Source organism: Melanostigma gelatinosum, assembly GCF_949748355.1.
Source record: "Melanostigma gelatinosum genome assembly, chromosome: 3".
Lineage (NCBI taxonomy): Eukaryota > Metazoa > Chordata > Actinopteri > Perciformes > Zoarcidae > Melanostigma > Melanostigma gelatinosum.
In genome coordinates this window covers 19,024,372-19,045,477 of record NC_136636.1, presented here as the reverse complement: position 1 = coordinate 19,045,477, position 21,106 = coordinate 19,024,372, and the positions used below count along the sequence as shown (strand labels likewise).

Below are 21,106 nucleotides of genomic sequence, written 5' to 3'. Positions count from 1 at the left end.
TCGTATTGTAAAGCGTTGCGGTAAGAATTCGTAGAATTAGATTAATATGAATCTAAATATGTCATGATTTTCATGTTTTCTCTGCAGGGTGAAGCGTTAAGCCATGGAGCTCTAGACTACCTCTCCCTCATGGAAGAAGGACTGGAGGGAGAAGGGGGACCCGGGAGGAAAAGACTGAAGAAGACAGACGAGGGCCTTTACGCTTGTGACATTTGTGACAAAACGTTTCAGAAGAGCAGCTCTCTGCTCCGACACAAATACGAGCACACAGGTCTGCAAGATTTGTACAAACACAAATAATATTTGTTAAAAATGTTTAACGGAATCATTTTGGAAAACATGCTTATTTGATTTCTTACTGAGAGATGCTGGTATACAGATCTTCTTCAGGCTGGCTGTTTCCCCGTGTTTCCATTATTTATGCTAAGCTAACCGGCTGCCAAATGGTTGTGATAACGTCCTCTCTATATAAAAAGAAATATTCGATTTATTTTTTAAATAAAATATACACAATTTCTCTGCATTTATTACAGGTAAGCGTCCTCACGAGTGCAAGATCTGCAACAAGGCCTTCAAGCATAAGCACCATCTGATTGAGCACAGCCGGCTGCACTCTGGAGAGAAACCCTACCAATGTGACAAGTGTGGCAAACGCTTCTCTCACTCCGGCTCATACTCGCAGCACATGAACCACCGCTATGCCTACTGCAGCAAAGACCAGGATCCAGACCAAGACCACGAGGAAATGCCTTTCACCCCAGGGGCAGGCAGAAATATCGGGGGCCGCCTCGCCGACGAGACCCCTCTGTCCATGGAGGACACTCGGACGGCGCACTCCTTCCTCAGCGATTCCAGTCTAGACGGAGCTGCAGAGGCCCTCAAGGAGGAAGAAGAAGAGGAGGAGGAGGAGGAGGAGGAGGAGGAGGAGGATAAAGACGCAGGTGTTAGTGATGGTCATGTGGAAAAGGCACTAGTGGGTTTGTCAGGGGCAGCAGAGGAGCTGGGAGGTAGCCCCTTCCCTGGATCACCTACTGCGGAGAAGGGAGTGCAAAACGAGAGAAATGGTTACGATGTGGGAAACCACATGGTCAAAGCAGAGAGAGAATTCTGGGACAGAGACACCGAGGGCCGGAATGGAGACTTGGACAAATGTGAACTTAACCTGGATTTAACAGATTTACCCAGAATAAAAACTTAAGGTGACTACAACAAGCCAATACAATGCATATACCATATATATATATTATATATTATATTCAGAATTTTGATACACTTTTTATTTCATGTATATATATAAAACTGACAAAAAAAAAATGTACATGAGAAAATGCATAGAACTTCCAAAGCATAGACGGCCTTAAATTGGATGAAGCCATACAAACAAAACATATGTGGCAATACGAATTATAGTATTTTATCATGCAAAATAGACTTAACGTACCTACAGCGCCTTCTGTTTGTCTTTGATTTGGTGTAATTGTTTTTGTTTGCCGGGTCAGCTACAACACATTTGGGTTGACTCATCTGAGGTCATGTATCTAGATGTAACGCTGCGTGTATCTCACTTTTTATTCGCTTGCTGCTGCTGACTGTTGCACAACCCATAAAGAAGAGGCCTTTGTATTTTTATGGCCAGGATCCAGTTTGCTTTGTTGAAAACATTTTGACCGTGCACATGTAGATGCACACCAGTGTGCGACTTAAGAAACCAGACGGCGCAGGAAAGGATCGATCGCAGTAGTGGAAAGACATGTACTGTCACTTTAGCATGCTATTAAAGTTAGAGTTTAGATGTTACAGATACAGTCATATCAATCAGATTCGCTTGATGCTCAGTTTGTATATTTATTCTGGCAAGTGCAAGTACCATTCAATATCCTGTGGTATTATTTCATACAAACCCATACCTCTATTTTAAGAAATGAGCAATAACTTGTAACATGTTTTACATGACAAAAACACATGCAGCTATTACTTTGTCCCAAAGCTATTGATGGCTTGAGATTAAATGGAAGTACTCCTTTTTATCATTCATGCTGTGAAATAACAAGGTACAACCACCTCATCTCTGCAACTGTGGTACTCAGTGGCTTTGACTAACCAGCAGTCTATCTTCGTAGTTTAGAGCAAGCAGTAAAAAGAGGAAGGAAGGTGGTTGTTTATTTATTTTTTAAACAAAAAGCAGTGGACTGCACCTTTTAAATGGTATGCTTTGCTCAGGGACAGTCATTCCTGCATGTTAAAGGGGGTAAAAACAAAAAAATGAAGTCAGTTTTGGGGGTTTTTTTCTTCGAGGGGAGCAAACAAAACTTGCGCTGTCTCACTGTTTGTGTAATAATCACACAGAGCTGCTTCATTTAACCTGACGCGGAAATATCCCCCATTTCTCGTAATAATTTACATGTGCCATTTTCTCACCCCCGGAAACAAAAAAATGGGCCACACATTTAGGGCTGTCTGTTATTAAGGTGTGGCGAGAAGGTCAAGACTCAGGACACACACATCAGCTTTTAACTTCCTCTTTCTGACTGCAGTGTAGTCAACGTGAGAAGTGCCTGAGATGTACTCAAGACACTGAGTAATCAGACTAAGCCTCGGTACGACGAGAAAAGACGGTGGTGCATGAGGTGTGACTAAGCTTCTAGCATTCATGCATACCGTGACAATTTTTGGTCACAATGTGTGTGTGTGTGTGTGTATGTGTATTTATCACCAAAGATATGCAAATGTGACATGCCAACTGCCACCTTTCTCGTGCGTAGTTCCTTACCTGTTATTTCTGGGTCAAAGAAATACTCAAGAAATGGTTTACTTTCCCTCAGCGTCAGCACACTTCTCTTTTTCATGTTACAAGCAGTGTTCTTTTTATATATCTTTTACTGGCACCCATGCAACTTTTGTATTCACTTTTTATATATGTTTTATAATGAATATAATAAAATTGTACATACTTTGTCACGAGAATGTTGTACGTCATACATTTCTTTCTTTTTAAATATTATCCTCAATCAGCATTTTCTTGTGTTTTAATTTGCTTCATGAGACGGAAGATTTAAGTGTATTCATTTCAAGACAATTTTCATTCAGTGGCTATGAAATAGGTTAAAGTATTAAAGTATTTAAGAAGAGGGCAGTGAAATTATCTGTCTTAAACTACCAAAAGCGATGGCTTTTTTTTTAAATTTCAGTGTAAACACAAAAACATCTTTAAGCGAAAGACAGTTGTGAAGCTCGGCGGAGGCCTGGCGACTCAGTTTCCCATCACAGTGAAACGTTTCCATCACCACTCGTGAGCTGCAGACTGCTTTGTTTCACAAACTTTTTTTTTTTTGTGGCTTTATGTGTCTGTTTGCATGATGATTCATCAGATGTGCTGCTTGGTGCCTGTCAACCTGTGGATGTGGCTGAGGCACGCAGGGGCTGAGCAGCTCTGCTGGTATTTGACACACTAAGCTTTAGGTTAATGGTTGGTTGAGTAAACAATCGGTTAACTGTAACATGAACAAACCATAACAGGTGACTTAGGTCAGATACTTTTGGGTGCCATGCATTAGCAGCATTGAGTCAGCTGTAGCACAACCTGATGTTTTGACCTTTTTCTGATCACGAACGTGAGTAAGATGACATTTAATGAAGAACTCTTTGTCCTATATTTGCGGGTTGGCAAAAATCGACACAGTTAAGACAGCAGCATCAGCATCACTTGCAAGAAGTCCCATCTATGAGCAACAGGTTATCAGCTGCTGAGCATTTCAAAGTTTTGATTCCCCACACCAACGAGCTCGGCTCTACTCCTGTTTCTTAGGTTCATTTTCTTTTCTGTTGGTTTATTTCACTCAAGCAGGCATGAGTGTGAAGACTGAAAACAGCTACACATGTCACTGGTGGGCAGAGAAACAGTTTGTTCAGTTTTCTATGAGACTGCAGAAGTGTCTCTTCTCTGTAAACAATGTAAAAGAAGATAAAAGCCATGATATACAGTAACAAGATGGCCCATTATTGGCCATGTGCCATCACGGCTGTATTTCCTCCTGCAAGAATAAAACATACAGATTCATTAACATACAGCTGCCCAAGCAAATTACAATAAAGTGCACTTTCTAAAGTGGTTTGGACTATGAAATGTAAATCAGTTCTGAGTTACTTGGATGGAAAACATGTAAGAGATGAACACATTTCACAGCCTTCTTGTTCTCTTACTTCTACGATTCTTTTTATAAATACCTACACATACTCAAAAAAAACGTTTTGTTTTAGTGTTGCAGCAAAAAAAGTAACTGACTACAGATGCAATGAAAGGTCTGGCTGTTGCGTTTAATCGGTCCACGTATGCCTGCACATTTAACTGTGTTACTTATCATACAGGATTTAGATCTTGCACTGTTCTGGATTTAATAAGGAATAATCAGACATCACATGTGATTAATGAGTGAAAGAAGAAAGAAAGAAAGAAAGGAGGAAAGCATTAACAGACTAAGTAATAGAGTTTGACTTTCCCTGCCAACACACTGCTGATTAGAAGGGAGTGGTGTTTGAGTGTGTCCCTGACGGACTGATTCTATTTTGGGGAGTGATTAGCGCCCTTGCACCAAGCGAAATAAAACACATCACAGAGCTCGAGGCTACAGCAGCTTAATGCCACAGAGTCTTCAGTGAAAGAGAAATCCCGTCAATTTCAGGATTTGGAGAGAGAACAAAAGATACGGTAGAAAATACTTAATTTATTAATGTTTTTGAGGGTGTTATATTTTCTTTACATATAATATAACAAATGAAAACATTCAATCTAATGCGAGGAGGCTCTGGGACACTCCAGAAAAAAAACCCCGTTGAAACTGCAGGACTGAATGAGGGATAAATGTATAAACTGTGATGACTACGTTCATACAAGCATTTGGATCAAATAAACAAATGCGGTTGTTGTTGAAGTGGACAAAAATAATCTGTGGCAATCAAATATAAGGACGACCTCGGACACACAATGATCACAAGTTCAGATGACTCCCCATCAATCAGCGGCACATCGTTTTAGCCCCTCCTCAGTCACTCACATGACCTGAAATAATACCAACATAAAAATAAATAAATACATCGAATAAAACTTCTCCCCCCTTTGTCCCTCTTTTCTGCTCTTTTTTTGTCTTCTGCCAAACCCACAGTCAATATAAAATGACCAAAGCCACAGAGAAAGAGGGTTTTAGGGAAAATCCACATTTTTAAAACATATGCATTTCCAGTTCCTCTTTTGTTCTGTTATTAAAAGCAGCATTTGCACCAATCACAGGCGATGCCTCCGCCCACTGCGCCTCAGGGGCCCACATACCTCCACACACTTCCACTATATCTCACGCAAAGCCCATCGCTCGGTGCAAACAACCAGACAGACGCATCCTGACCAAATCAAACAATCAGTTCCTTACATTTTTCTTTTATTGCAGAAGAGTTGACAATCAGGTCCAAGCAATATCTTTAACGACACACTGTTCATTTAAAAGCAAACGTATGAATTTGGCCAATATATAATGTTCAGGTTACACACTGTATGCAAAGTGCGAGTTGACAAAGACAGTAATTCACATATTTACAATTTCATATATTTTTTAACTTAATCTGAGGAGTTTGAACTCGTAAAAATAGAAGACAGATCCAGATTTGTACAATAAGGGAAACTTCAAAGGTCCACACTCACTACAACGTACTGTTTGGTACAAAGGAACATTTGATGCCCTGTTGGCACTGAAATCATGCGTTTTATATTTGAAGTCTGAAATACATGAACAAACTCTTCATCGTAACACTGTATAGCTTCAGCAGGGAAGCGGTCACATTCACACGCCCATCTTGCTTCCTGCGTGTTTGCATATTTTACAGTATCCTCTGCTTGCCACTGCAGGTGGGATCTGTCCAGTCTTTCTGCAGGAGGTGCCGGTGCACGTGTTTTCACAGTGAGACGGTTCTGCCGAGTTTTGTTTCAGTGCCACGTTAAGACACATCCTTCCTCAAATATCTGATTCATACTCAGCTTGCCGGAGGAGATTAATCACTTTTATGGCTTTTATTTATCCTGATCGAGTCTGAAACATCAAGGAAGAGTGACATGGAGGCGTTCCACTCCAGCAGGAACACCGGGGGGCTGCACTCCACATCTCCAGTAAAAAAAAGTAAAGTATTGCAGCTAAAATTGGTTTATTTTACTGTTATTGTTCTAACATGGCTTTATATGGAGGCCAGATGCCATGATTAGCAGCTTTCGGTCCTGGTTCTTTTTACCCCGTAATTATCTTTTGATGTGGAACCCATTTTACACCACATGAGTCAACAGGCAAAGTGGACAAACGCTGCAATACTTGTGCTTTTGTCGGATATGGAGGAGCTTTTTGAATCCCCCCCCCCCCCCCCCCCTCCTCCTCCTCTGTCCGAAAAGATCAAGAGGGGCCTCTTGTTCCAAAGATGTGGTCAAACTCGCTGAGGATGAGTTCCACCGCTTGGTTCTGGTAAACCATATTCACCGCCATGTTGCCGTTGTCCCGCTCTGGACGCATCAGGGTCGGCCCGAACACAATGCCGATGTTCTGGGTGGTCATTCGGTTGATGCCTGAATGCTCCAACACTCTGTAGAGAGATCAGACACAGAGAGTACAAGAGACAGGTTTGTCATCTAAAATATCGACAAGAAATTAAAAGAACCAAAGTGGCTCTGGATCGCACACTCTGAATTGTTGCAGCTTGTGGAACTGAATTTCCAGTCATGTTAAGCAGGATGGTTGGAGGGATGACGGTGTCAGGCAGTCGGCTGCTTTGGGCCCAGATAGAAATATCTCAGCAAATGTTGCATGGCTTGGCTAAAGTCTTTGCACAAACTTTAATGATCTTCAGATGATGTATTCTCAGTTCTTTTTGTTGTTGTTGAAGTCCCCTACATTTCCTCAAGGCCCGCCACCATGAGGTTGACATTTGTGGTTTTTGAGTGAAATGTCTCAACAACTATTGGATGGATTGCCATGAAATTTGGTCCACACATCCAGATCCCCCTAAGGATGAATTTGAAGAACTTGCAATAACGAATGTTAGCATTCTGATGTGTCATCGTGAGCATGTTAGCATGCAGAGGTTAGCAGTTAGCTAGTGTGGCTGTAGACTTATTTGAATCTTTGGGACTGCAGACACATAGATGACTAACTGTCCATTCAGCTTCATGCTTGTGGTCAGCATGTCGCATCTTTATACTTCTTACAAACTCAGGACAACAGCTGAAAGAATAAGCGTCCACCAGGATTATATAATCTAAATTTGTCCACATAAGAGTCTAAATCCACCGCCTGTATCCACCTATGTTGGTGTGTTTAAGTGTGTGTGTGTGTGTGTGTGTGTGAGAGAGAGATTGGGGGGGACGCAGGAATGGGTTTAAGCCACAGCATGAGGCATTCTTTCTAAAAATGCCATTCCCACCAAGCCACAAAAGCAGCCAGCAATTGCTCAAAACTTCCACATTAAAAAGAGAGGAGGAAGAGAGAGAGAGAGAGGGAGAGAGCGGGAGAGGGAAGAGAGAAAAGAGAGAGGTTCCAGTGGTGGCGGCGGTGGTGTCGGTATGCCTTCCAGCAGACGAACCACAAGGCTCCCATGGGACCTTCGAGGCAAGGAGGAGAGCGTGGGGGGACGGCGGAGGAAGGAGGAGGAGGGAGAAAAAAGGAGGAAGGGATGGAAAGAGGAGGAAGAGGAAAGGGAGACTACAAAAGAAGAGAAGGAAGAGAATGAAGAGGAAGTAAAAGAAACGAAGAGGAGGCGACAGGGAGAGATAATAAATGAGAAACAGAGAGAGAGGGGGAGAGGGGGGGAGATGACAGCGGGGAGAAAATGAGAGAAAGACACAGAGTTGACATATTCATGGGGCCCACCACACCCTGGCACAAACATCGGCCTCAGAACACGAACGCTCACCCCCGAGTGGAAGGGAAAACCATAGGCCGTAAAAAAACACACATTTTATGTACTGTAAAAGGAACTGGCTCACAGAACATCGTACACCATTCATCTTCCTCCAGCCTTTTCATCTTCACAGGGACCCAAACTTAACAACAGTGTGATCCTGGTACAGCACTGGCATACTTTGAGAGCTGTGGCCAAAGAATCTCTGACAGAGAAATGACTGAGAACGACAAGGAAACTACCCCCTCTTGTGGTCGGATTTACAAAGAAAAGTAATGAGGAGGAGATTTCTTTTCCTACAAGGGGCATCTGGTTCATTCCTTTGTGTTGAAATATCATAGAGGGAATATTCTGCATTATGGATTGTGCCAGTTTCAGGGCAGAGAGACGGCGGAGACACAGACAAATGCATGCGGTTTTGTTGCCGCCCTCTCACCGTTTGAGATGGCAACACATGAACTGCAGCGTGTCATGGTTCGGAGGAGGCATGCTGAGCACCAGACACTTCAAACGATCCACTTTGTCCATGTAGTCGGACATCTCTGCAACACAGAGCAAGAGACGTGTCAGATCACAATACATTTCATCATTTGCGGTCCATTTCCTGAACCTAATTAGCATCGCAAACCTGATTTACATGCGGTGACTGATATCACATGTACCCCATTAGCATCCACTATCTAATCTGGTAAAGCAACATGCAATTATCAACAATCACCGCTGTGGTTTGATGTGAAACTGTGAACTGTGCAACAAAACAAAAAAAAATCCCATGTAAAATATAAGATAAGGATAAGAAACAGGGAGTTCATACCAAGAATGCATTTACATTTGTTATCATGTATCGCTCTGTCACAAAGGGTCATGCAAAATAAGTGATGAAGAATGCAGTTTAAAGGAAAGGTTTGGTGCTTTTTTTTACAGTCAAATCCCATGAAAATATTAAAATCAGTCGATCAATCAGTGAGTTAATTATATTAACACACGTATGTAAACCTGATATGGTTTATTCTTCAATAGAATGGACCAACATTGTTGTTCAAAACGATTAAAAACATCATTGAGCTGTACTGGATGACATGCTCCTTTATTATGACGCCATAAATAGTCACCAGAGCATCAAATGTGTATTGAAAATAGTCCCCACACTTGTCTCTTTTGGAGTATCCTTTGCTTAAACCTACTTTCTCCGCTGTTTTAAGATTTATTTGGCCATAGAAAAACAACTGTGGCCTGTCGATAAAGGTAAAGTCTTGATGGACCGCCACCAACGAGAGATGAACCAACACTTTGCTGGTTTTAGTCATTTCATGGCATTTTTTGACAAGAGGAAAAATATACAACAACACGTATGATTGGAGGATTATGAGAGAGGCGTTAAAAAAAATGCAGCTAACGTGAGGATTTATACATTGAGGATCACTTCATTTGAATTCAATACTGCTCAATAAATTTCAGTTTTCTCAGTATGTAATTATTCTTCTCTTGTGTCTGAACTCCAGCAATTTTCTTTTAGACAAGCACCATTTTATTTTACTGTGTCCATATATATCGTTCATGATATACGTGGCGTTGTGAAACGTTTTCTAGAGGTGGAAAAGTGCTGCAAACACAGTATATTCTGTAATCACGACAATGACTTTCACCAGTTTGAGAAAGTGTGAACGAGCTCAAGTAAAGAGGGGAGTGAACTCTCGAACCCAAACTCTGCCGGTTTTGACTCACAAAAACCACAGCAGTGTTGTGAGTATTCAAAATAAAAACACATCAGAGGACAAAATAAGAAGGTGAGATTTTTAAAGTATCATATGCGGGCGTCCTCGTGGCCCAGAGGTTAAAAGATGGCGATCGTGTAATTACAACATCCACACTTTGAGTCTGGCCCGGGACTTTCCTGCATTCTCTCTCTTTCCTGTCATTTCCTGTCCGCTGTCTCCAACACAGAATCAAATAAAAATCCCGATACAGATAACCAAAGGAGTGTTGTCATTTCTACCTCAGATGACTTGTATGCAGTGACGCTCCACATGAAGGGAGAAGGTATATTCAGGAACTATAAGATTAACTGGGGCCGAAGATGGTCACTCACTGACTGTCTCCACGATGTCGGTGAAGAAGCCGAAGGGCACGAGGGGCTCAGGAAGTTCGCGAAAGAAAAGTTTCAAAGCTCCCGTGATGACATGAATGTCCTCCCATTCACTCTGGTCCAAATTCAGCTTCTCCTCTGAGAGACATAAAGGGAGGAGGAGGAGAAAGAGGAGAAGACAGACAGGGTTAGAGGAAGCAAACGGAAGGCCAGGCAATGTGGAAAAGAGAGACAAAGAGGTAGAGTTACAGTCACAGTCTTGTTTAGCGAACAACATCAACAGAGCAGAGTTTAAATTCATGTCAGTGCTGAGGCGTAACATGAAGGCTTGTAGCTGCAAGAGGGAGATAGAAATGGTCTGTGAAAGTCAGAGAACACACAAAAGCACAAACACATGTAAAGCACACATTTTCTTTAAGTCCAGGCCTGACCAATGTTTCTCAAATTGCATGATAAGAACCAAAGGGAAGACAATAAAGAGCTTTAATTTGACCTCGGTGTCAAGAAGTTCAACATCTATGACACAAAACAAGTGTCTAAGGATGAGAAACATTAGTCAGCGAGATGAAAACACGACACAAACTGCAGCTGATCCTCCGTTTCGTCCACTTGGTGGCAGTCATGCACCGCGTGAGACGCCGCTGTACAACCTGCTGCGCGTTATTACATCAGAAAACCTAAAGCAGAAAAGCCTAAGGGACACACATACATTAAGCAAATGGTAGCAAATGGTAGCACAACCGGCAACCGGCAACCGGCAACCGGCAAACTGTTTCGGTGCACGCCTCAGCTCTGCTTGTCAGTCTGTGTGTGGGGAGTTTTTTTGACACAATTAAACACATATGGCACAAAAACATGCAGGCTGAGTAACACGGGAGAGCGTTTAGTCCTCGCCAGTCTGAATCTACCTTGTACAAACTCCGCCGGGAACATGTAACGTCCATCTGTCGTCACCGCTCGCTCTGCAAAAACCAACAGTTACTCAGCGGGCTTTCCTCGGCGTCCACTTTATAGAAAGGAAGTCATGTAGTGGGAGAGAGGCGATCAGGTTTCAAGCAGGTGTACAGTGAGTGTGTGTTGGGGTTACGTAATGTCATAATCAGAATGAACAAAACAGCACCAGATGGCATTTATCTTGATTTTAAGCAGCTGAAAAAAAAAAGGAACGGGCTACCACTTCTCTCCTCCCCCAACATTTCCCCCTCATTAATCAATGAATCAGCATTAATCATCCATACAGATCACTTTTTACCCTCCTCATCCTCACCGTGGTCCACCAGGAAGCGCAGTTTCTGAATCACTGCCAGGTTCCCTGACACTCTGTAGAGGCCGTCAGTGTCCAGTCCTGCAACACAATCGCACAGAGCTGGTCAGATCCCTCGTGTATCTGAGCATCGATTGACACTTTAGAAGGTTAGTATCAAAACGAAACTGACATTTATTCCATTATTTAAGCGTGACTTCATGAGAGAAATAAGTTCCTCCGATTTAAGGCAGTCAGAGCTGATAGAATTGTTTTACTTTTCTGCACATAAATAATTTAGTGTGGCTGGGAAGTTTGTTTTGTTGCGTAAGTGCCCAAAAGCGTGTGAATAAAGTGAAGCAAAAGCACATTTTGGCACATTTAGACATCTAAAAAAAAAGTTTTAAAAAGTAACGTTTTGCATGATCACATGAACTTCCTCACAACATTTCATAGCGTGATGTTTGATGGAGTGCTTTCAAAGTTCTGGTATCACATTGAGTTTCTGCTTTCTCCTCGCTGAACAACTCAGGCCCATTGATTATTAACATCTTCGTATGACGATGATCTATATTTTTTCTTTCAACAACAAAGAGATCAAAACCGCGGTCAAGTCAGAACAAGTCAGGCTTTTGTGATATGTTGATTGTTAATGTCCGAGCTTTGAGTTTGAACTCCACAGCTTCACAGGAGCCACCGACTGAGATGTAACGTCTCATGTTACTGCTATAAAACATGCATCATTCATTCAGCCATATCTGACCCTGCATTGCTCATTCATTGGTCAAGTGAAGTTCATTTTATCTGTGTCGGCCGAATTTGTCTGCAAACGTTTTATAATTGAATAAGACCTAAATGATTACTCAATTAATCAAATAGTCCGTCTACAGAAAATACATCTGCAGCAATTTGAAAATAATGATTATTTCCAAGATAAAAACACAGTTTAACAGGAACAGAACCTTCAGGAAGAGTAGCAGAGGAGGGACCTCTCGTTACAAAAGCAACAGTCCTTCTTTCCTACTGCAATCATGATGTACTATATGAGAATAAGTCCTCTCTTTTTCCGGAAGCCACTTTGTCCTAAAAGTTTTTCAGTCAGTCAACGCCTTGAATGTAAATGTCTCAATCTGAAACAACAAGACAAGTCCCTTGTGGTCAAAACATTGATTTCTTTTTCAGTATTAAATATTTATTTGCAGCATTTTTTCGAAACAGTTTCCAAACAACTCCATTTTCTCTCATTTAGATCTTCTCTCCGGCTGGCAGCTGTCACGACTTCCTCTCTGTGCGTTTTTAGTTGCCTCTCTGTCAGCCAATCAAAAACATTTTTCAGTAAATGTTTGTCAAGTGATTTATGTCCCGGAGCACAAACATGCTGTCAAGTGACTGACGCTCAAAAACAGGATGGGGGAGTGTTTCCTCATGTGTCCCCTTTAAGTAGAGAAGCCCACTAACAGGAGCCGCATGTGTGTTTGCAGTGTTCGTACCTCTCCTCTCCACAGCCTCAGTGCACAGTTTGACGAAGCGAGGGACGGTGCTCTTCTCCCTCTCACAGAGCATCTCCAGGCGACAGCCAAACACCTGATCTGAAGGGTGATGGTGGACGGACACAAACACAGACACAAACTCACTTTATATGTCTGTTCATTCGTTTTTTTTTTCTGTGTCAAGGCATGATGTAATAGCTACAAGCTCAAGTTGATCTAGAGATACATTTACTGTTCACTGTGGAATGAAACCTCCATGTTCCCAGCAGCGATATACTGTAAGCTCACCCTCGATGATGCAATGCAAGATGTACTGTACTATGCATCCTACAGGGTGAAACTAAATCATAGGCAGCCTTTCACTCCAGAGTATGCCAGTATTATAACATTTTGTGTTGTCTCTGTAAAAACGTCATTAAATTAGTCAGTTTAACCACAACTTGTGGGTAGTAATCTTTTTTTATGAATCCACCTCTATTTCCATTCTTCTGAGCGGCTTCTTCAAGTTCGAATAACGTGCAGAAAACCGTGTTACGTCTCCTGGTGGACGTGGATGTAGTTGAGGTTACACATTATGTCAAAGCTTTAAGGGAGCTGTAGCTTTTCAGCACTAACCAAATCATTGTTTTATCATTGTTAAAAAGATGAGGTGCTGGTTGCGTTGGGATCGCTGAACATGCGAATGCAGCATCCCCGGTTTGAGTCTGGGTGTGAACCTTTGCTGCATGAATGGCTTCCTCTGGTTCTGTCACCTCACTACTGCTCGCTATGACATAAATAAAATTAAAGATGCCAGAAAAAATACTTATTTTCAAAATATATAATAAGAACACGTGTTATAAGAGAGCTCATGTATGTTACTTGAATATTTTACCTTCTTCCTTTTCTCCTGAAGTGATACGTATTATTTTGCCATTTAGATCAATTATAATATTACTAATTATTTAAAGATGCTGCTTTGTCTAAAAGTCTTTTGGAAGTTGTTAAATAATAATAAATAATCATTATTTTAAGAGTTATTGTTGAAATAGTTATGAGAATAAGGAACAGCTATTCAAAAAATACTCATTATAGAGGAAGTGTTATAGAAGAAGTTCATGCACAGATCGGTGACAAATGATGAGGAAAAGCAAAAAACATCATGAAGTGTCTTTGTAATCCGTTGGGTCATCATGGTGTAAAGTCTCTGAACTCTGCTGAAGGGACGAACAACATCCTTCCAAAAAATATTCCCTCATTTGGTGCCGTCTGACACGTCGGCCCAAAATCTTCCATAGGCGTTTAATTGGGTTGAGATTTGGTGAGTGTGAAGGCCATGATGCCATAATTCTGATATGACTTTCATAATCAAAGCATTCAGTGACCACTGAATGGAAGCATCTGCATTCATTGTGTTTCTCCACTCATTTAGTCAACTTTTTTCCTTTAGTTTGTTACGTATTTGCTTAGAGCAGTGGTTCTCAAACTGTGGTATTACAGGTGGGGCGCAGGGGGAAATGCAGAATTTTTGTATTTCAAAGTAATTAATAAATTCCAGTGCATAGCTTCAGCTGCAGAGGTGCTTAAAGTGATACTTGCATTCAGTGTAAAACTCCAAAAGGAAATCTCACCTTTAATGAGCCCTTTCTCCTGCAGCGCCTGCAGAGGAGGTCTCTTTAGGATCAGCTTCTTCAGCCGGGTCTTCACTCTCTTCATCTCCCTGTTCTCCAGGTTGGACGACGAGCGAGGGACTGCAGAAGGAGGAAAGGAGGAGGAGGAGGAGGAGGAAGAAATCGAGGAAGAGGAGGTCAGTGCGGGGCGTTGGGCTGCGGCAGGGCAGGAGAGCAGATGAGATGGGATGGTGGTGAGGATGAAAAGCGGGAGGGCTGGGCGACGGCGGAGGTGAGACAGGACGGACGGGGGGATTATTTGCCACGGGGGCGGCGTGAAAATATAAGTGGGCTGGATGGAGGAGAGGATGGAGGAGAGGATGGCGGGATGCAAGAAGCCTGTGTGGAAGTTTAGAAAAAGAAGAGTGATGATGATGGAGTGAGAGTAAACGGAGGTGGAGGGCCGGGGGCCGATTATATGAGAAGAAAGGAAGTCGGAGTGGAGCGATGAGAGGCGTCGCGCGGTTACGACTTACAGGACGTTCTCCTGTCATCCTCGTCTCCACTGTGTTCCAGCATCTCCACGCTGCCCGCTTGCCTCAGAGAGTACAGGAGGACATTGTCTAACGGGTTTTCGCGGTCCTGGAGAGCAGGCAGAGTGAAATACACTCATTGTGTTAACTACGTCATGTCCAAACATAACACCACATGCTGTTTAAAAGCATCTGTTCAAAGTGGCTCCTGAGAAGTCCAACAGAGAAACATTTACACGCCAACATTAAAACCCATTAGATAAAAAGAGAGCTGTGTAATCTCCCCAAGAAACCAAGATTATGCTTCAGTTCAGAACTAATCTGACACTCGATCTTTTTCTAGGCTGAGATTAAGAAGTCTACATCTGATCCAAAGAAAAATAAAAACACGAAGAACCAGACAGGGAGGAGTTAAAGGATGTGAGTTTAAGGTTGAGTAAAAGGCAGCGGAGAACATAAACGTTACCACTAACAGAGAAGTGGTACGTTGAAATTACAACTCTGTGTGTGCGTTGTGAGTCTCACCAGCCTGTCGATGACGTTCTGGATGGTGCTGTACCACTCTTTGATAAGACAGTCCGTCTCTGACTGCAGCAGGAACTCGTTGCCCGTTACAGTCCTCAGCTACAAAACACACATTTATGAACCATAACGCCATGTGACGTCTTATTCAACCAGTTTATCAGGTGTCATGTGTTAAACTCAATCATCTGACATTGTTTTTTAACACAGTACATCACATAAATGTCATCTGCCACACTTCACTGGAAAATAGATTTTTGTCAGCTTCCTCACTGTGCATTGGAGAGTGAACGGGTGAAAGAAGGCTTCCCACTCTCACTTCCCTCACTGATAAGAGCCCTTTGTTTGACACAAATACGATTCTCTGTTTTACTACTTGTCTGCAATCACATCATGCTCACTGTACATCAGCTCACTGCACATCAGCTCACTGCAACAGTCTGAACAATTTATGAGGAACATTTTCCGACTAGAATTTCTTCTGTTACCTTGAAGACGTTCTTCTTGCTGGACAGGTCTTTGGCCCAGTGCAGCTGTGCTCCTCTTAAATCCACACTGCTCTCAGGGCGACTGTTTCCTGGTTTCTGTTTTGCCAATAAACAGGTACACACACACACACACACACACACACACACACACACACGCGCACACACACACACACACCATGTATTGTTCTATTAGTTGGCTGAATCAACCTATATATGTTTCGAAAAATGGAGTTTTGCGGGCAACCACTTTTTGGCCCCTTTAACTGACTCTTAATAATGGCCAACTTTCACACACGACATCTGCTATAAGTTTGAGTCACCTGTTGAGTCATTTCACTGCGAATACATTTTGCAACATCGCGGACAGAAATATCTATATGTTCTGGGTTTGTCAAAAGCTACCGAGTCAGTTGGCTTCAAAACTTACTTCACAATGTTTAAAACTAAAATTCACCATGCAGGAAAAAAAAAAATCCCATCTGCACTTAGAAAATGACAAATTCATGTTTTCGCACAGATAATACCTGGACTAAAGGCATTAAACACAGAGTTTGTGTTCGCTATTACCCAGCTGGAAGGTGTCTGTGATTTAGGATCTTTGAAGAAAACCAGACTGTTTCCGACCAACACCACCCAGGAGGGGCTCCAATTTTTCCTGCAACCCAACAAACAAATGTATACTTGTCAGATGGGATTCATCCCAGTGAATCATACTCGCTATTCATTTATTCAAACACCATATCTACACAAAGAGACGCAATCTAAGTCAACTTGTTTTGTCTTTAACGGGAGCAGCCACAGAGACACCTCACCTCAGTTTGCGGCCTCCTTCTGCAATCTTTGTCTTGTTCAAGAGGCCGGCTTTCTCCAACTCCTGAGAACACATTAAAAGGGTTTAAAGCACAATCTGCAAACATTGAAGCAGTCATATTTATACTGTCACACTAATACTATCGCTCAGGGTAGGCATGAAAGGCTTGAATAATGAAATGTTAACAGTAAAGTACAGCATAGGGCTTTTCCTCTGTGGAATACACTGCATCCTGAGCGAACCCATTTAGCTTGAATGTTGCATCATTCAAAAAATAGCGGGAGGGGAGCTGCTCTAAAAATCTCCCACTGCGGTGTGGCCCTGTTTAAGGTGTAAGAGAGAAGAATTAACACCAACTATGAAGTCATACGTGTTGAGTACAGCATATAAAGACAGTGAGGAATAGCAAGGGTTTTAAAGATAGAACAGAGAAAGAGAAAAAAGCTTGTGGTATTTAATTTATTTTATCTTGATAGGATATGAGATATGCATTGCTGAGAGTTCGATTATTTGCTGTGCTCAAAGAATTTAAACATGACATTTGAAAAAGTATTTTTCCAGATACAATTACTTTAATTAATCCAAAGACCTCGCTGTGGACAGTTCTCTATTATTTTAACTTATTGTTCCCAATTAAATCTTTTACCAGTGATGTCTGTGGATCATACTGAGTTACTGGGGTGACAGCATGACAGCCCAATTCATTAAAATGACGGTTGTATGATTGATTTTTTACCTGGGATTCATATAAAAAGGATTTGGAGGTGAGACACAGGAGAATAATTCAAAAAAAGTTGAATTTGTAATTTTTTTAAAATTGTGTTAGTTTAAAAGTGAAGAATGCATGGATGCTAAAAGGCATCGTGTGCACAAAGCTGTCTATTTCTATACAATATAAAAAAATGAAATCAATAGAAGACGTTCATTTCAAAAGTAAAAGGCAGTGTTTCCTCACCGGTGTGCAACCATCGCTGTCTGGAGAGCTCTCAGGAGACGGAGGCTCCACCACGATGTTGGTCACATTACAGGAGTAATCTCTGCACTGCTGGACCAGCTGAAAGACAGTAAGTGGGCGACATCAGTGGCGTTCATTTGTCTGTATGTGTATTTGTGCATATGTACATTGTTTTGCATGAAAAGTGTTAAACGTTCATCTGCAATTCCTCTTCCCTCTGCATGTCTGTGAACAGCGTACACACAGTTTGTGGCCCCGTGTGTGTGTGTGTGTGTGTGTGCTCTGGAGGCGAGTACCTTGCCGTTCTCAGGCAGGATCATAGATTGAGAGTGGCTGAGCTGCTGCTTGACATCATGCAGGGCGGCAGAGTTATGGTGCTGGGCATCGGCGTGGCTGAACGCCATTGTGCTTACGGTGTCAGAGGAGGCGGCGTGCTGCATGCGCTTTAGGGTTAAAGGTCGGGGTCAATGTTTGGGTGAGTGGTGAACAAGGGAAAGGGCAATCACTATACAGTAAATACACTACACCACCATTGTATTTCAATGATCCTGTGGTAGCTGATAAGTGTTTGGGTTCTCATGAATAATTCTACTGACACTATTGAAGAAGCGTAACTGTATATTTAAGTATTTGGCTGATGCGCTTGCCTAGAGCAACCTTAAATGAGTGCAGTAAAATCAGCATGAATTCCTAAACAATTAAATTCACAAATAAGCAACAGAAAGGTTAGGGCCTTTTCAAAGGTTAAGCATGCAGTTTCTTCCCTATTTTCTTATATGAGCTACTGGTGACACATTTACTATCAATTTATTTTGCAGTTACAATCATGCAAACAAGCATGCAAAACATGTAACATTATCAAGGAAGACATATAACAGTCAACAGTGTAAGTCAATTCTAACACCACAAGGAGTAATTTGTTCCCATCTGCTGTTTAAATGTTCATCCCATGTTGTACCTAAGATGAGGACCTTTACTCCCCAGTGGGACTTTTTTTACTCATTGGTTCATTTTGCTCCAGTGGCTGTATTGATGTTAGCTTTGTTGCTCTGACTAACAGACAGCAGTGTCAATGAGCTTGTAAAATAATCAGTTTAGACTAGAATGTGCCACAGTCAGGGCACTGGATGCCGGCTTGCAAATCATACTGACATGGGTACTAAGGTCACCCAACCTCACACTGCCATGATGAAACCTTGTGCCATGTCATGACTAAACAATCCCTCGTTGGGAAAGAACAACAACGCAGCTGCAGCATTACTTCATTTACATGTATGAACTGCAAATATGAACTGAAGCATTCTGGCACTCTGAGAAAAAACACTGACCGTAATGAGTGCATATCCTGATCCTGAATATCCCATTTTACACTTCCTTGAGAAGTTTAACTTGTTTTTGCTTCACTTCACAGGAGGAGCGGGGAGGCAGATGCTTGTAGGTGCATCTCTACTTTACATGCAAAATATGTATGCTTACGATCCCGTGTGCGTACAGATGCTAGTGTGCATGGGTCAACTTCAACTTTTCATGCAGCAGCAGCAGCCATAATTAAGTACCTATCCCAATCCATGTAACCTAGTTTCTACAATCAGACTAAATATCCATCCTAATGTTTGCCGTCTTTTCATGCAAGGAGGATCAGCACTAAGAGCCAAATCTTCTGCTTTGCTAAGAGGAGGCCTTTAAACGGGCTTACGCCAAGCGCACTGTGATGCAACATGTTGCAGTAAGAACTGCTTGGGTAACAGACTTTCCTTTAACACCATGAGTTGCTATTTCACCACCTTAATATGCATAAATGCTGATCTCTGAGAATGTAAAGAGCATAGCTGGCATTACATTAATGTATTCTACAGTAATACAGTGGAGATGCAGTTTTTGCAAATGTAACGACTCGGGTTCATTGATTTTCATAAGGAAACTACCCTCCATCGAAAACCCTTTAAGCGCTTATAAAACACTGAGGATTACCCTCCCAGTCAGGTATGCAAAAAGAATAACAAGGAAAGACTTTTCAGTTTTAGAAGAAAGAAAGAAGAATGGGCAGTCTATGTTATCAGATAGTATACCGACATTCCGGTAATGCTTCTGGTGCTGGATCTGCAAACTTCACATGTAGCAGGACTTTTTATTACTCAGTGACATCGTCAAGGTGGCAGACTACGCCACCAGAACGGTACGGTGTCCTGCTTTGTTCAGCAAATGCATCCTGTTGCGTAGGACGAACATGTAAAACTACAAGGGCTCTTATCTTTTACTTTACTCTTTGAATGGTGTTTTTTTCACAAGGTGGATCTCAAGGTGAATGGCATTAGCCCTGTGGCGATAAACCAGTGCGGCAGGAAAAGACCAGTTTCACCTGTTTCATCTGCCAGCCGCTGCCAGTGTTCCTCTGGTGGCTCCCGAAGAGGAAATCAGGCGACAGCTAGACACAAAGACAGAGACAGGAAGACAAAGACGGGAAAATCAGATGATCAGTTGCTATTTATATTTCATTTGAAACACAACTCCATTTTCTGGATAATAAATCTAGGAATATTTCACCTTCAGGCTTTCTGGACTTATTATTGAATTATTTGGGCAACATGGGTCAAGTTCACACCTATGTGTCAAAAACAGGATGCTGTTTTCAGTTAAGATTAGTCATGAAGCCCGGGCTAACGCTCACACCAACACCACACTTCCTGCCAGCTAAAAAAGCTCCTTAATTCGCCACTACCGCACAGAGGTACACGCACGTACACGCTCGTACACGCTCGTGCTCGTATTCAACTGCAGTTAATGAGAGGCAGTTGCTGCCGTTGCTCAGTAAGACTGAAACACACACTACATGGTGCTGCTTTGACTCAGGCCTGCCGGTATTTAGTTATTGAACTGGATCCCACACGTCCACACAAATAACGTGTTGTGAGAATGACAAAGTCAGTAGCAACACAGCTGACAGATGAGCAGCCAAATCAGTGAACCATATCAACATTAAAACCACATGAAACATATTCAGCTCCATATTCAAAGCTGGGACATTATATATGCGCTGCCAGAAACTCCACACCGGTGATGACATGGAATGAAAACAACAACACAATGAAGTAAATACGACTGTGTAAGAAATAAATATGAACTCACGGCATAGGTGCTCATTATCACTGATAAATACAATCCAGGTAAACTCTTGTTTCTGAAAGCTTTTCTCTTGTCGGGTTTGAGTCCTCAGCTGCCTGTCGTTTCATGTCATGACACTTTTTCGTCTGAGCGTCAAAGTGTAAAAAACCATTCATCTGTCCCTCTTGTCTCCGCCTGCTTCTACTTCCCCATTCTAGAGGGAAGCTGCTTTTATCAGCCAGTACAATCACACTCATTCTCAGACAGCTCAGAATAATTACACCATAACTTTGCTAACATTCACACCTCAACCACTGTCCACACTTCTGTTTGCAAGTTTGCCGTTACTTAAACTTGTCCT

General features: G+C 42.1%; 2 protein-coding genes across 4 annotated transcripts in view; one reads left to right on the top strand and one right to left on the bottom strand.

Annotated features, from left to right (window-relative positions):
* The window catches only part of LOC306797646 (zinc finger E-box-binding homeobox 2), a 39,315-nt gene extending 36,351 nt beyond the window's left edge, over nt 1-2,964 (top strand). For both annotated transcript variants that reach the window (XM_079297025.1, XM_079297024.1), the window contains exons 7-8: nt 88-271; nt 534-2,964. In XM_079297025.1, coding sequence (XP_079153151.1) covers nt 88-271; nt 534-1,198 — 849 coding nt within the window. In that variant the 3' untranslated portion in view covers nt 1,199-2,964. The remainder of the gene's footprint in view (nt 1-87; nt 272-533) is intronic.
* Nucleotides 2,965-6,422: 3,458 nt separating this feature from the next.
* arhgap9 (Rho GTPase activating protein 9) overlaps nt 6,423-21,106 on the bottom strand; it is a 40,372-nt gene continuing 25,688 nt past the window's right edge. Inside the window, exons 8-22 of one of the 2 annotated variants that reach the window (XM_079266186.1) lie at nt 20,003-20,068; nt 17,940-18,086; nt 17,644-17,742; nt 16,690-16,751; nt 16,445-16,532; nt 15,878-15,973; nt 15,393-15,491; nt 14,871-14,976; nt 14,356-14,475; nt 12,746-12,844; nt 11,280-11,357; nt 10,921-10,974; nt 10,016-10,150; nt 8,363-8,468; nt 6,423-6,612 (exon numbers count right to left, since the gene is read on the bottom strand). In XM_079266186.1, coding sequence (XP_079122312.1) covers nt 6,426-6,612; nt 8,363-8,468; nt 10,016-10,150; nt 10,921-10,974; nt 11,280-11,357; nt 12,746-12,844; nt 14,356-14,475; nt 14,871-14,976; nt 15,393-15,491; nt 15,878-15,973; nt 16,445-16,532; nt 16,690-16,751; nt 17,644-17,742; nt 17,940-18,086; nt 20,003-20,068 — 1,542 coding nt within the window. In that variant the 3' untranslated portion in view covers nt 6,423-6,425. The remainder of the gene's footprint in view (nt 6,613-8,362; nt 8,469-10,015; nt 10,151-10,920; nt 10,975-11,279; nt 11,358-12,745; nt 12,845-14,355; nt 14,476-14,870; nt 14,977-15,392; nt 15,492-15,877; nt 15,974-16,444; nt 16,533-16,689; nt 16,752-17,643; nt 17,743-17,939; nt 18,087-20,002; nt 20,069-21,106) is intronic. The other variant, XM_079266187.1, reaches the window with a different exon arrangement.